Source organism: Porites lutea, chromosome 6 (assembly GCF_958299795.1).
Source record: "Porites lutea chromosome 6, jaPorLute2.1, whole genome shotgun sequence".
Lineage (NCBI taxonomy): Eukaryota > Metazoa > Cnidaria > Anthozoa > Scleractinia > Poritidae > Porites > Porites lutea.
Genome location: NC_133206.1, coordinates 9,136,209 through 9,150,451, shown reverse-complemented (window position 1 = coordinate 9,150,451; position 14,243 = coordinate 9,136,209). Strand labels below are relative to the sequence as shown.

The 14,243-nt window shown below is 40.3% G+C and overlaps 2 protein-coding genes across 2 annotated transcripts in view; both read right to left on the bottom strand.

The window, feature by feature from the left end:
• The window catches only part of LOC140941648 (uncharacterized), a 563,750-nt gene that overhangs the window by 212,275 nt on the left and 337,232 nt on the right, over positions 1-14,243 (bottom strand). The gene's annotated exons all lie outside the window — the stretch shown is intronic.
• Positions 206-14,243, bottom strand: part of LOC140941639 (fibroblast growth factor receptor 4-like) — a 40,585-nt gene continuing 26,547 nt past the window's right edge. Inside the window, exons 7-11 of the mRNA XM_073390661.1 lie at positions 13,618-13,688; positions 13,419-13,459; positions 13,231-13,330; positions 1,641-1,740; positions 206-800 (exon numbers count right to left, since the gene is read on the bottom strand). Coding sequence (XP_073246762.1) covers positions 693-800; positions 1,641-1,740; positions 13,231-13,330; positions 13,419-13,459; positions 13,618-13,688 — 420 coding nt within the window. The 3' untranslated portion in view covers positions 206-692. The remainder of the gene's footprint in view (positions 801-1,640; positions 1,741-13,230; positions 13,331-13,418; positions 13,460-13,617; positions 13,689-14,243) is intronic.

The following is a 14,243-nucleotide window of genomic DNA, read 5'->3' as shown; positions in this document are numbered from 1 at the left end:
AATTAGTAGAGCGAGAAAATTTGATCATATCCCTCCAGTTCACCGGGAATTGTGATGGTTACCTGTAACACAGCAATTATATCTAAGGGACGCTGTCGGGTTGTGTCCTAGATTACCTCACATACAAGCTAGTTACAAGAGGCCTAGTCTCTGGCCACGTGACACGCAATTCACAACAATTTTAATTGTTGAAAATATCCCTTTATTTAAAACAGCTGCTGGTCAGCGATCATTCCAGTACAGAGTTTTCAGTTTGTGGAACGGCCTAGATAAAGACCTCAAATTTTAATTTGAAGTCTTACTTAAAGTGAGAATCATAGGGATTTTGAACAGAGTCTAGGCAAATATTGTATAAATTTCTTGATCCCGCGACCGTGTCGTAGGTTTAACCTTTTATTGCATCATAAGAATTTTAAACGGAAACTTAGGTAATTTTATTTTTTAGGCAGTTATTTTTATATATACTTGATGATGAATTACAGCTTTGTCTTGTATCACTGAAAAGTCCCGCAGGGGAGTGTGCAATAAACTTCTTACTCTTACTCTTAATCTAATGCAACTAGTACTACTATTAAAACGTCATTTTTTCCCCTCAGTTGGTGTCTGCGGACAAATCGTTTGTTTACGTGACCTTTAATGTTTGTTCCTGCTTCAACTACTTATACTCCCTCGTCGCGGCCTCTCCTCGTTTGTCAAACCGTCGTGGTCATGTTCCCGGTTCTGCTCAGTGAAACACCATCCAATAATGAAACTTCTGAGACGCTTCTATCATCTTCTTTTAGTATATTCATGTAATTGTTCTAAATTAAACGTAAACAAACAAACAAGTGATCATTTCACCTACAAGTGTACCAAAGCTCTGTTAATGAAACTTGCGTTTTTTTAGCATTTCGGAAAATGTCTATGCTAAGTTCTTCACCTGAGAAATTAGGTCAAATTACATAGGTACAACTTAACGAATTCGAACGTCGTTCTTCTTGGACCCCCAATAGTTGATCTCCATAATATCACAGAAGAGCCAAAATTAAGCCAAAGTTAATTAAGATGAGTAGAGAAGTAAATTTTACTCGGATTCAATTAGCGATTTTAATATAAAGACGTCCGCGCTAAATGTTTGGGTTTCGATACGTCATTGACGAACTATGGCCACAACCGATTGGCGTAACAAAATTCCAACTGGCTACATAGCCATCCATCGTTCTCTTAAGTTCTTTTTTTATTTATTTCATTAATTGATTTCTTTTTTCACTAAAACCTTTTGGTTGCTAAAAATAAAGTGGAATTTGAGTATTATTATTTAGGGCCAATTATTTATATCAGTGCCTGAGTTTCCTTGTGTTTCCAATGCACGTCGAGTGTCAGAGAGAGTTCTTCCCTGCGTTGTCTCTGCCTTTTAAAAAGTAGTAAGGCAATAGAACTTCCCCACGTTCCTTTCTAGTAGGCCCGCGCGATAAAACCGAGGTCGAGACTTGTGTGGACAATTTCATACAAATCACGGTATTTTGTCGACCCACGCCTGGAGTTAATGCCTTTGTTCACGGGAAAAAGGCAACGGTCTATGCATGGAAAACCAATGATTTGTTGAAACGAACGTTCAGTATTAAATTAACAACGAAAGAAAAAAAAAAAAGAAAATGTACCTTATATGTTTGTAAATAATCTGGGAATCGCTTAGTGATATCAGCAAATGTGGGTCTCATCAAAGGATTTTCTTTCCAACATAAACACATTATTTCATACCTGCAAATGACAGAGGCAAATATTTATAAATTATTCATTAAGCAAGGTTATTCTTTTTGAGAGGCAATCTAATTATTTTGAGGGGGGATAAATTAACGCGATGACGTCATGAGTAGGCATGTCATTAAGATCACGTGACGTACTACTTTTAAGTGGTTTAACCTGATGGACAACTTATTTAGTTAAATTTAAGGCCGATGAATGTCTTGGTTCTTGATTGGTGGCTAAAAACTAACAAAAGTGTTCATTGGTTGATTGATGTTGTCAAATAATAATACGCACTTACTCGCTAGTGACTTAAAATCACTGACACGTAACGCAATTATGCAAGTTCTATTTCCTTTATTGCAGGCAACAACGTATTCCAGTTCCGGTTCAATGATTCTTGGCGAGCAAATGGTGCATATTAATCAGTTTGAACTTGCTCTGTCTAACACAGAACAGAATTTTTTTATTTACTCCAGTCCCCGTGAAAAAAAATAGCTCATATGTCAGTGGTGTGAACGTATTTATCTTTGTGGCTGTGTGGCTTTGTCTGTGCGGACGTGTGTTGCAGGGGCCAATAAGGTTGAAGGTACCATGAGTTGATGCTTAGGATCCAATGAGATTTTGGCTTTGAGTTTTAATTTAGTACTGAGTAAGCGATGACACAGAAGGCTTTCCGTAAGTTTAAGACTCAATGGTATCTGTCGTGCTGAGCATTTATGCTTGGTTTCAAAGCTATCTTCCCAACAGGAAGCACGAAATATCTCCTCGCGTTCTTTTCTGTAGAGCGCTGCACCGGTATCCCAGAGGTCAGGGTTCGAATCCCGGCAAGCCTGAAAAATTTCAGGCTTTCTTTTCGGAACTACATAAGTTGCATATTTAACTCACGCGTGATGATCTTCCCTGTATTTATGTCCTTATCCCGCAGTTGAAATATACGACATTCATATATTCATCAGTTATTTTCAAACCAATTGTCATTTTTATCATTATTATTACTGTACTTCTACCTGGAGTTATGAAAGCCGGGTTAGCAAACATTTCGTAATTTTTCTCAACTTCCCCTGTCTAAGAGTTTGTTTACTGTGTTGTTTGCTTATGTCTTTTTTGTTTTGGGCTTGCTTTAGGGATTTGTAGAAAGAAGTACTATCTTACCCCCCCTCCCCTCTCCCAATTTTTCGGCCTATTTTCCTCCCTACCCACAATGCTCCCTTCAACACAAGTGACAGTTATTTGAAATCAGTGCGCCCCTATGACATTACAACCTGGGTCAATGATCTCATTGACGCCCACATACAATCATCAACGTTCTTCCCTTCTCTTTCCCCAATGTTGGCCTCGAAAAAAGGTCCACTCAGCTCAAAAACCTATTCCTTAACAACATTGGGAGAAAAGAAGAGAAGAATCGTTGGCAAGTGACCCAGCTGAAGTGTCGCAGATTAATTATTTACGTTCTTCCACCTTATAGGAGAAGAAGAACAAGTAAATGTGCCGCCTTTTGGAAAATGTTTTTCAGAACTTGTTCTTGGAGTATAGATTTTACCGAATTGGTACACCGGAGTTGTTAACCAAAGTAAATTTCAACATTCGGGTACACAGCCACGTAGGACGTGTTATTTCGCACGTGCTATCATTATGGCTGTCAACCAAACGGTTAACCATTCTATTGCAAAATATTGCCATGTGAAAGGTCATTTTTGGGTCTTTCGATGGAGGTCTACCTTTGCTGCTGCCTAGTTTTTCTACGTTTTGCTAAAGCTTTCTGTTATTTGATGTTTCACGGTTTAACGGACGAGTAACCATTTTCGAAGATAAAAAATGTCAACATAGATTACTTTTTATAACACGGTAAACCACCGAAATAGTTTGTTTGCCAAAAGGAAAAGAAACAAAAAGTTCACTTTTTAAACTACACGTTCTCTGTTTTAACATGATAAACTTTATATTTCCTCCATTTTTATTTTATTTTTTATGAGGCTTTGAAATGGTTAACCGTCTGCCAGATCGTCCAAACTCACGTGACTGACAGGTAACAATTAGTTTCGCAAACATGTACATTATCGGGAAATTTCTTTCAATAAAACTTGAGACATATGGTCGCCACATCTTCTCATAGCCCTCACAGATGATGAGTTATTCAATGATATTTCGCTTGTGTTAAACGTGAGAAGATAATGCGTGGTTGTGGATAGTCATATCAGTGCCGCGAAAGTGTGTGATTGTGTGATTTCTGCATGGTGTTGACACGTATGTGATCGCGCCGTTGAGCTGCGGTTTCGCCAAAATATTCTGTGCTAGCCATAAAAACGTTCGTCGGTGTTTAGCTGTGCTGATTGTACCTTGGAAAAGCAACTCTCGACTCAAGAAAATTGGATTTAGGTCTAGTTTCAGCGGGCTCTAATGGCATTGAACCATAGACTGGTTTTTGCAGATGAAAAGATGATAATTTGTGTACTATGTTTCATTCAGTTTGTTGTTTATTCCATTCCTTACCTTTCCTTTCTTTTTGGGAACTTCTGATTCATCTACCTCGCTCCCATGTTTTTCTGAGTCTAAAGGGGAGTTTACTTTCAGCTCACTTGTACTGAATGTGCTGGACTGGTGGCTAGAATTCCTGACGAAAGACTATGCGATTTCGTGTTTATCGGCCGGAAGCCGTTCATTCAGTTCATTTGGTCGGAGTGATTAGAAGATTTCATACTTCTAGCATCTCCCCCAGATTTAGTTGACGAATCTTTAACTTTCTTGGAGTTAAGCAAATTGTGCCATTTATCTCTGCACTGCGTTCCCGTCTTAAATGATGTTAACGAGTTCACTTCTTCGCTCAACCAGTTCAGCTCCCGCGCAATTTCATTCAATTTTTGAGAGCTGTCCTTCCCTTTCAGTGCTGCTCTGGATTCCTTTCAGGGATCGATAAAAATCTTTTCCTCAGCCTCTGACCATGGTGTTCTCCGTATATGAAGAACTTTCATTACTAGACTCAGAATATGGCGAGTCAGGGCGCGAAGGATACATGGCATACATGCCTAAACTGGAACACTGCAGTAGCTCGAACCTTCCAAAGAGTTTCGTTTCAAAGAGTTTTCGTTTCTTTTCGTGTCCGCACGAAAAGCTATCCGGTATAGTGTTTACATAGCCTTAAACTGTCTGGCAAGATGGTTTAAGAAACCCTAACCCGGTTACGGAAATCTATTGTTTTCGTATTAATTTGCATATCAGGTTAAGGGTGGGTTATCACCGACAAAAAGGCTGCCGCATTTAATTTTTTTAAACCGATTAATTTTAATTCGTTAACTGGAAATCTTGACCAGGTCATGTTCTCTAGTTGCCAGCCACCTCTGAGGGTTTTTTTGACTTTTTTCCTAGACAATAAAACATCAGCACCCGACGTTTTCAGTAGCTGTTCGTACATCAGTTACTATGGCTACGAGATATGACGTCATAAGTAGCGGGTGGTCAAGCCACTTTTGAGCGGAAATGAATGTTGTTTCAACTTCTTTCAACAATTAAAGTAAAGCTTGTGGATGAAATGATGCAAAGTGCTTATTTATGTATAATTTTACATGTCAAGCACAAAAAATTACCATTTATCGCAGTTTTAACCCGATTTCTAATTATTGGTAAAATCCAAGATGGCGGCCATTGTTACCCAATAAAATATACTTAATCTTGTTAAGAAGGTCAAAGGCTTTCCACTGAAGACAAAATCGTTTCGAAATACTGCAACATATCAAAAACTCAGGGGAGGGGTTCCATCAACCCCCTCTTTTCTTGTTCCACGGTGGGGGTATGAATTTGCGTGTACGTCCGAGGGTTAAACGCGCGGCTAATCGCGGTACCTACAACCAACAAGAGAGAATGAAGTACCTCATTCTCTCTTGCAACGAATAATTTTACAAAAAGGGTGTTTTGGAGGTTGATGTCGTTAAAGCAAGAATTCTTTTTGAAACCTATGTTTTTTTGCCGTAAGAATTTTAGCTCGGTGTAACTTCTTTTCTTTCGTTTTTGGTGTGTTAAAGGGATTTGTTTTCTCCTTAAATCACCCAACCCCTCCTTTAACAAAATAGAAGGCTCTTTTAACTTTTATTGTTAGTTAGGGTCAGTGGGACATCCTCACAGAGAGGGAACTATTCAGATTTAAGGTGGCTAATACTAGAGGGTTTTTTTAACACAATTACAGCGTGCGCAACGCGCGTGCTTATCGAGCCACCCAAGATCTCTCGCACATACTAAACTCGGGCGAGCAAAACAAGGAAAACACAATATGAAACCCCCCCAAAAAACTGCATTCTGGGATATATAATATAATAATTATATAATATGATATATAATAATTTCATAGCGAATGTTATATAATATATTTAGGTTATGACTGCCAGATTTTCGGCTCAAGAATATGACATAGAACAAAGAGATAAATTTTCGCACTAGCCTGTGTTGTTTTGGTCAAATGAAATATGTTACGTACAATTGGATAATTATTGTTTTTTTTATTATTATCATTTATTCTGAACTGTACCTAGAGTGTCTGTTCTAGTTCGTGAACTATAAACTGGGGCCGGTGATGATTATGGAACTGCTGTAGCTGCTACCGTACGCAGACAAACGCCGGTGTGTCTTGGAGTTATCCCAGTCAAGGTTCGAGGTAAACGAGGTGATAGAGTGATTGAAACATACTCCCCTCCTGACAATGGCTCCGAAGTGACATTGTGCCTTTTTAGTAAAGAAGCTTGAATAAGATGGACAAAGATTTGAATTTACGCTGTCAGGAATGACGGGCTCCGAAAAGGTGGTTTATAAATGGTGGATCTTGAGGTAAAGTCGATGGATGATTCTGTTGAAGTGGAACTGTGCAAAGTCAGGGGAAAAGTAAAGACTGTTACACGCCAAACTCAACAAGTTAATCGCAAAGGGAGGAGACCTTGCTCGCTGTCCTCATTTAGTTTACGAGCATTGACATTCATAATGTTGAAGACGAAAAAGTTTGAAGAAAACCCAACACTTAAAGACTGGCACAGTTTTGGTTGTACTGTGATTATGGGTCCAATAGAAGACCAGAAAGAAGATTAATTGTTCATTGACGTTTGTGTTTACGGAGGAAACTCAGCTGACACGAGGAAAACTTCCAAGCGACGACGTTTTTGGTTAACGGATCAGAGAACCCATTACCGATAGCCATCGCAGCCCATATAGAGCCGGTATCTTCATCAAGGTTAGTATTTCGATCCAAGGGGTCTTGATGTGTTTAGATTATTTTGGTGGCCAGACCGTCAACTCATTGAGCAGCCACAAGAATACCGAATGGTGAGACATTTTTGGGTGCAACGCCCTTGCCCAGTGTTGTAACTTCAGTCTAAAGAAGAGTGCTTCGATTTATGTAACGGAATTTGTTCCTGACGTAGTCCAAACCGTGGAAAGAAAAATGAAAGTGGATGATTTGATTAAGTCTGCTACTACTCCAAGCTTTCGACACAGCAACGAGAGTTGCTTACAAGGGGCGGATGTAGTTGACAAAGTGGATAAGTAATAACCAAAAGGTACTAGGCTGAACTACCGGAAACCGACAGAGCAGTTTCTATGGTAAATCTTGACATACAAGAATTGCCAACCGAGTGTGCACTTAGCTTGAAATGGGACGAAGAAGCGGACACGTCTATTTGGAAGGCATCTAAAAGGCTTCAACATCTTGTGGAAGAAGGGTCAAGCAACTGTTAGCTCAAGAATTACAAACCATTCCGAAATGTTGATTGACCTCATTGTCACGAATAGAAAAGATCTGGTCAAACAAAAGGGCACACGTCCCCTGGGTATCTCAGATCACGACATGATTTATGCAACCTTATCAACCAGTATCCGGAGAGACCCGCCTAAACAAATTTAACGAAAGGAACTTTCAAAGTGACTTGCCCGTGCGCCTTTTCAGTTCTGCGAAGTTTTTGAAGATCCCACTGATGTTTATTACGCATGGAACCTGCTCTTCCTAGAATTATGCAACGAACACGCACCACTTAAACAAGTTAAAGTACGCAGTAACAGCCTGCCTTGGATAGCAAAGGAAATCAGAATAGCCATGAATCAAAGATACAAAACTCTGAAAAGGGCGCGTAAGCTAAATAATCCACTGCTATGGGATGATTATAGAAGACTTAGAAATAAAGTATCAACAATGACGAAAAAAGCCAAGGCCGATTATTACTCCAACCTATTCGATGAAGCAAAATCGGCTGCAGCTTACTGGAGACTACTAAAAAAGACATCAGGAACAACAAAAGTAAACAGACAAGCCCACCAATTAAAGAAGGACGATGGTACCCTTACAACAGATGATACTGAAAAGGCAACTATGTTAAACGATTATTTCTGCACAGTTGCTGCAAAATTGATTGGCCCCGAGCATGGAATTTCAGCCATTACACGCTCATAGCCGTGAGAATGTGGATACGCTGACTATGACCAGCATCACGATTAGTCAGAAGGAAATCGAGGAAAAGTTCTGAAGGTTAAAAGTGAAGAGAGGTACGGGGCCAGATGGCGTATCTGCGCGTCTTGTAAAGTATGCGGGTATGTCTATTGCCCCATCTCTCACGAGCGTGTTTAAAAAGAGTGTTGAAGCCTGCAAGCCACAAGACCAGTGGAAAATAGCTAGAGTCAGTGCAGCGTTCAAGAAAGGACGAGAGGAAGACAGAACATGTTACAGACCACTGTTTATGCTCAGTATACCAAGTAGATTAATGGAATCCTGCGTCGCAAGTAACATCACTAATCACGTGGTTACGCAAAATTTACTTGATAACAGACAATGGGCTTATAGGAGGGGAAAGTCAACAGAACATCTTTTAATACACCTAACTGACAGGTGGAGAGAAGCCGTAGAAATAAAGCTTTTTGTGGGAATACTGTTTGTGGATTTCACTAAAGCTTTCGACACAGTGTTGCACAATATGTTACCACAAAAGCTGAACGACCTTGGAATCAGAGGAGATATCTGGCTGCATGTGGTAAAAGAACTACCGTACGAAGACAATTCAACGGATGCGACTCCGATATACACATTATAACTCACGGAGTGCCGCAAGGGTCTGTCCTCTGACCCAAGCTATTCTCGCTCTTCACAAACTCCTCGGAGTACAAGTTGATGACTAGTTGTCCTGGTCAGATCATGCTGCAAATGTAGCGAAGTCCTTCGCATCCAAGTTAAGTCTACTCTGACGCATGCGATTCCTCCCTCAGAAGCAATTAGAAGATTTCTACACAAAAGTGATACTGCCATCAGTTACATACGGTGTGACAGTGTGGGGATCGTGCAACGAGACGCACCTAAACAATCTGGAGAAAATCCATGCAAGGGCTGGACGGATTGTATATGGGCCGCCATGGGACACTAGCGCTTAGGATGTCTTAATGCGAACTAGATGGGACAGTCTGGAAACAATGTACGAACTGCGACTAACGGAGTTTGTCTTCAAGTGTTTAAAAGGTTACACCGTCACGGAATTTAAAGGTTTGTTTTTACAGAGGAATTCAGGCCGCAGGAGAAATGAGAACATCATTCTCCCAAGACCAGAAACAAATTTTATCAGGAACTCCATAAGCTTTAGAGGAACAATCACATGGAACACTTTAACAAACAAGCAAACAAGGGCTAAAACCTTGAAAGAACTTAAACGCTGTCTTGTAAAATTTGATACTGATAAAATGAACTTCGAACCTATTTTAGCTACGACTAAAAATAGAGATATCGATTACGAATACTTTTAACAGTTTTAATTTTCAACTGTCCATTTTCACAACCTATTTTAGCAACAACTAAAAACTGAAATATCGGTTACAAACATTTTTAACAGTTTTTAATTTTTAATTGTACATTTGCTTTCAGTACTCCTTATTTTTCTTGTAATTGTTGTATGCACGACCCCACCAGCAATGCTGATCTTGTTATCGTGCTAGAATAAAGTTGTTACCTTACCTCGCTGTTTGATCCACTAGACTTTATAGCTCCCTACACGATAAAAGCCAAGCTACTACTACGAGACCAGCTTTGCCGCGAGAAATTAAGATGGCACAATATGATTTATGAACCTGAGAAAATGCAGTGGTCGCGTTGGCTTGACGATCTCCCATAGTTGAAATCTTATGTTGACAGGCGCCTGAAATCTAAGGATTTCATTTCAGTAAAAAGTGTTCAGCTGCATATCATCTCTGATGGATCTCTCGTGGGCTATGGAGCAGTAGACTATCTGCGCTTTTTCAACGCCAGTAGAATCCATTGTAGCTTCGTTATGGGAAAGACAAGACAGGCTCCCATACACGAAATCACAATACCAAGATTGGAGCTGACTCAGTAAAGCTGAGCCAGCCATACGAGAACAGCTAGAGACCAGGATAGGTCAAGTTGATAAAAATGAACTGATTCTAAAACTGTGCTGAAATGCAGCAATAGCGACACGAAGCGCTTCCACATGATTGAGACAAACCGCCTTACTATTATCTGGAGCAAATTATCACCCTTACAGTAGGGGTTTGTCAGTCGAGATGACATTCCGGAGGATGATTAGGTTCAAGGCCTGATCTGAAGAACTAACGAAGAATGGTCGACGGCTGAATGGACCAGCGTTTCCTTATGGAAGTACTAGGCTCGCTGGTCTGCAATAATTTAAAACCCGAAACTGATACATAGTGACGCAAAGTAAGGGGGAAAAAGCAAGATTTACACCACTACTGCTTCTTAAAATCCTCTTGACAAGTTAATATATCAATATTCTTTGTGGTGGAAAATAAAAACAGCATTTACTTGGCTGATGTACTAAAGTTTACGAGCAGAAACAGGGAGCGTCAAAACCAGTGCCCCATCCTCAGTAACAGAGGGTCTTACAGTGGAAGAACGTCATAAGGCTGAAAAAGAAGTAACCGTAAAATTCCAAAAATAAGCCCCTCCATTTATAAGCCCCTCCAACTACAAGCCCCCCAAACTCGTAACGCAAAAAACCCTCCGTTAAATCGCCCCTCCAAATATAAGACCTCCCGGAGGGCTTGTACTTGGAAATTGCCCTCAAATACAAAGTAAAACAAACCAAAAAAGGTAAATTTCCTTCCAACTATAAGGGTAGCCCAGTCGATTTTGAGACGCAAATTTCCTTCCGTAGATACCCCCCTCCGAATATAAGCCCCGCCAAAAATAAGCCCCTCAAAAAGGGCCTTTGAAAAATATAAGCCCCGGGGCTTATTTTTGGAATTTTATGGTAATTGCGTTCCCTGAGGTATTTAAGGAACCTTCTACCTTGTCGGACGAAAGAAAAGCCAAAAGGATGATATGAGGAAAGGCTCATCAACTTTTAAGTTAGGCCAGAAATTGAGAGGTGGATTATTATCCTTTCATTCGTCCAAGGGATGACTATGTCACAGAACTAATGATTGCTTTTGCTATCACCATGAGAAAGTAGGTCACCTTGGACAGGGGTCTGTGTTTTTCTCTCAGATAAGGTTCTGGACTTGTAAATGGACGTTCTGTAGTGCGCGAGTGTTAACGGTAGTGAAGACTGTTAGAAAAGAAAAGCTTAATTGGGACCACAATTGATCGCAAATTTGCCGCAAGAGGGAGTTACTCCGCACAAACCTTTGTTCACGCATATTGGAATGAACGTTTTTGGTCCATTAGAAGTGAAACAAGGCCGAAAGCAGAGTGAAGCAGTACAGTTATTTATTTACTTGATCAACATTCAGAGCCATACACACCGAAGCTGCACACAGCTAGAACACAGTCTCAATGTTTAGTGCCTTAAGAAAATTCATTAATCTCAAAGGTCTCCTAAAGAAAATTTGAAACGACTGTGGAAAGAACTTTACCAGAGCTGATGAGAAGTTGGAGCTACACTTTTGTCGATGAGTGTATCAGCAAAGAATCAATGGGTTTTGTACATACAGAGCGATTAAATGGATCTCCAACCCACCTGGGACATGCCATATGGGAGGAGCATGGGAGAGGATGACAAAGGCCGTACACCAGACCTAAAAGGCCCTATTAAAACGAGCTGTACTGTCACAAGGTGCGCGAAACGACAGGAGGGAAGAGAAGTGCAAACTACGACAACAGTTCTTAAACGGCCCAATTATGAAACCTGTTCATCATCGTTGTCCTCGTCTTCATCTTCATTAACATCATCTTCTACATTGTCCTCACAATATTTTCAGCTCTTATTCTCGGCAAGCCCTCTCCCTCATTAAAAAAGTTGGTTTTTCCTTCTATCGCCATCATATTGTTTCGGACAACCCACTGTTTCGTATCGATTGCTGTTAGACTTACGGCTAAATGCTTTCGGACAGAAGAGCTAAATTGTACCATTCTCTCGCCATATTAATTCGATGAACGTTTGATATGGAAAGTGGACACGCAAAACTCCCCCGTTTAATTAATTTAGGGTTAAGTCACTCAGGACTTCTTTACTTTTGAAAGCAATGCTAGAGCCACTGTGAGCGGTCAGTGGCCCCTTTGAGCTTAACTCTGGGCAACTCTTGGTAACTCAGAGCAACTGTGAAAAATTATTGAGCACCTCAAAGCAATACTGAGTGATCAACGTCACTAGCTCAGAGCTACACTGCGTGGTCAGTGAGCCTCTTTTGAGCTTTACTCAGGGCAACTCTAAGTGGCTCAAAGCAATGTTTAATAACCATGATGAGCAGCTCAAAGCAGCACTGAGTAAATAGTATACACATTAGCGCTACTGAGAGCAGCTCTAAAGTGGCTCGAAGCAACGCTGAATGATCAGTGAGCAGCGCCGAGCAACGCTGAGTGAAGGGTGGGCACGTGCACCTTTCCGCTAATAAGAGTAACTCTGAGAAATCGAAGAGCATCCGTTGTAGTAAAAGTATTGGGGGTGGGTTCAGTGAGAGAAAAAGTATGGAAGCGGGTTTAATAATGAGGTCGCCATCTTGAACTTTTTATGTGAACACTTTTTTACTAATGAGGTCGTTATCTTGAATGGGAGAAAAGTTTGGTTCAGAGAAAGCGAAGTTGAAATAGAACAAAAAATGCAGCGGCAAATATTTTGTCTCAAGTTCAAAACAAAGTCTCAGTATATCGATTTCGGTCGTTTTTAAACATACCACACTATTTTTCTCAACTGTGCTTAATGCTGGGTGACAGAAAGTACAACAATCGTTTAAATTCGAATCATTTGGAACCGAGAGTTGTATTCAATATATTCGATCCTTCCTCGAACTTGTTCTAAGAAAACAAAAGGGCTATTAAATTAAGTTAATTAACAACGTTTGAAGGTCTGCTCTTTGACATTCCGCTTTCTACGAAACTTGAAAGAAAAAACGCCCTCTAAAAATAATTATCAGTTATCCTCTTTAAACATGAATGATTTCAACACAGCATCTATCTTTTGACGTCACTATTTACCTGTCTCAATTTCCATATGTTAATCACCATGTGGATCCGCATGATCCGCCCTCCTAGAAACCTTATTTGCTATACTACTTAGTTACGTTACTTTGCAAACTTACATTTTCTCTGAGCTATGTTCGGGACGGGACATCCGGTTCCCCATGGAGAGCCAAAGTATGAGATCCACTGGCGTTTCTATGTCAGGGTATGGCTCCTCACCTGAAGACAACAACCAAGATAACAACATATTTTGCTTAGGAAACGGCTATGAAAACACGATAAAAATTTGCTAATATTTGATACCCACCGTAAGTGGCAATTTCCCACAAGACAATACCATAGGACCACCTTTAAGGAAACGAAAGAAACAGAAAGATATGCAAGTCAAATAAATCCATTCACGTGCACGATCGAATAGGACTAAACGGTATGTAAAAACATGAAGTCAAAAATCATTGCTTCAAGTATCGCAGCTGAGCGTCGATAAAACCAGTTTGGACACCTACACGTCACTTTTGGCAGTATATACTTGGGCCTTTAACGATTCTAAGGATAACCATCTCCAAGGTACTCTACCCTACAGAAGAGAGAAAGATTCTCGCTTTAGAATTTGAATAGCCCGCGATCATGCCCTTTCGGCATCCCTATTACATAGAAGTTGAAGGGAATACCTTGAGAGCAACCCCCGCTCCCCTCCACCTATGCCTCCGTTGTTATACGCCCATCTACCCGCAAAAAAATAATAAATAAATCTCATCGTAGCGGAGCACCATGGGTAAGGAAATTTGGATGTCTATGCATCCAAGACATTTTGGTTTTGAGAAAATCATCCGTACGCGTCCGTCCGTACGTCCACCCCTTCATGTAAGCCAGGGTGAAATTTTTCACTCGGGCTTTTAGAGATAAAAAACAACCACAACAAAGCCGATTCTTTCTTTCGACTTATTTTTAATCTTTACATTGACGTTGGAAGAAAAACATGAAAATTTTATAGCGGTGGTGAGAAAATGAAAAATGCTAGCAGCCACCAAGTTGAAAATGAGCGGCAGCGAAAAAAAAGTGAACAGGAACACATACAACATTTCCTCCATAAAACGTCTCACTGGGAAGTTTCTCGAAGTTTCACGTTATA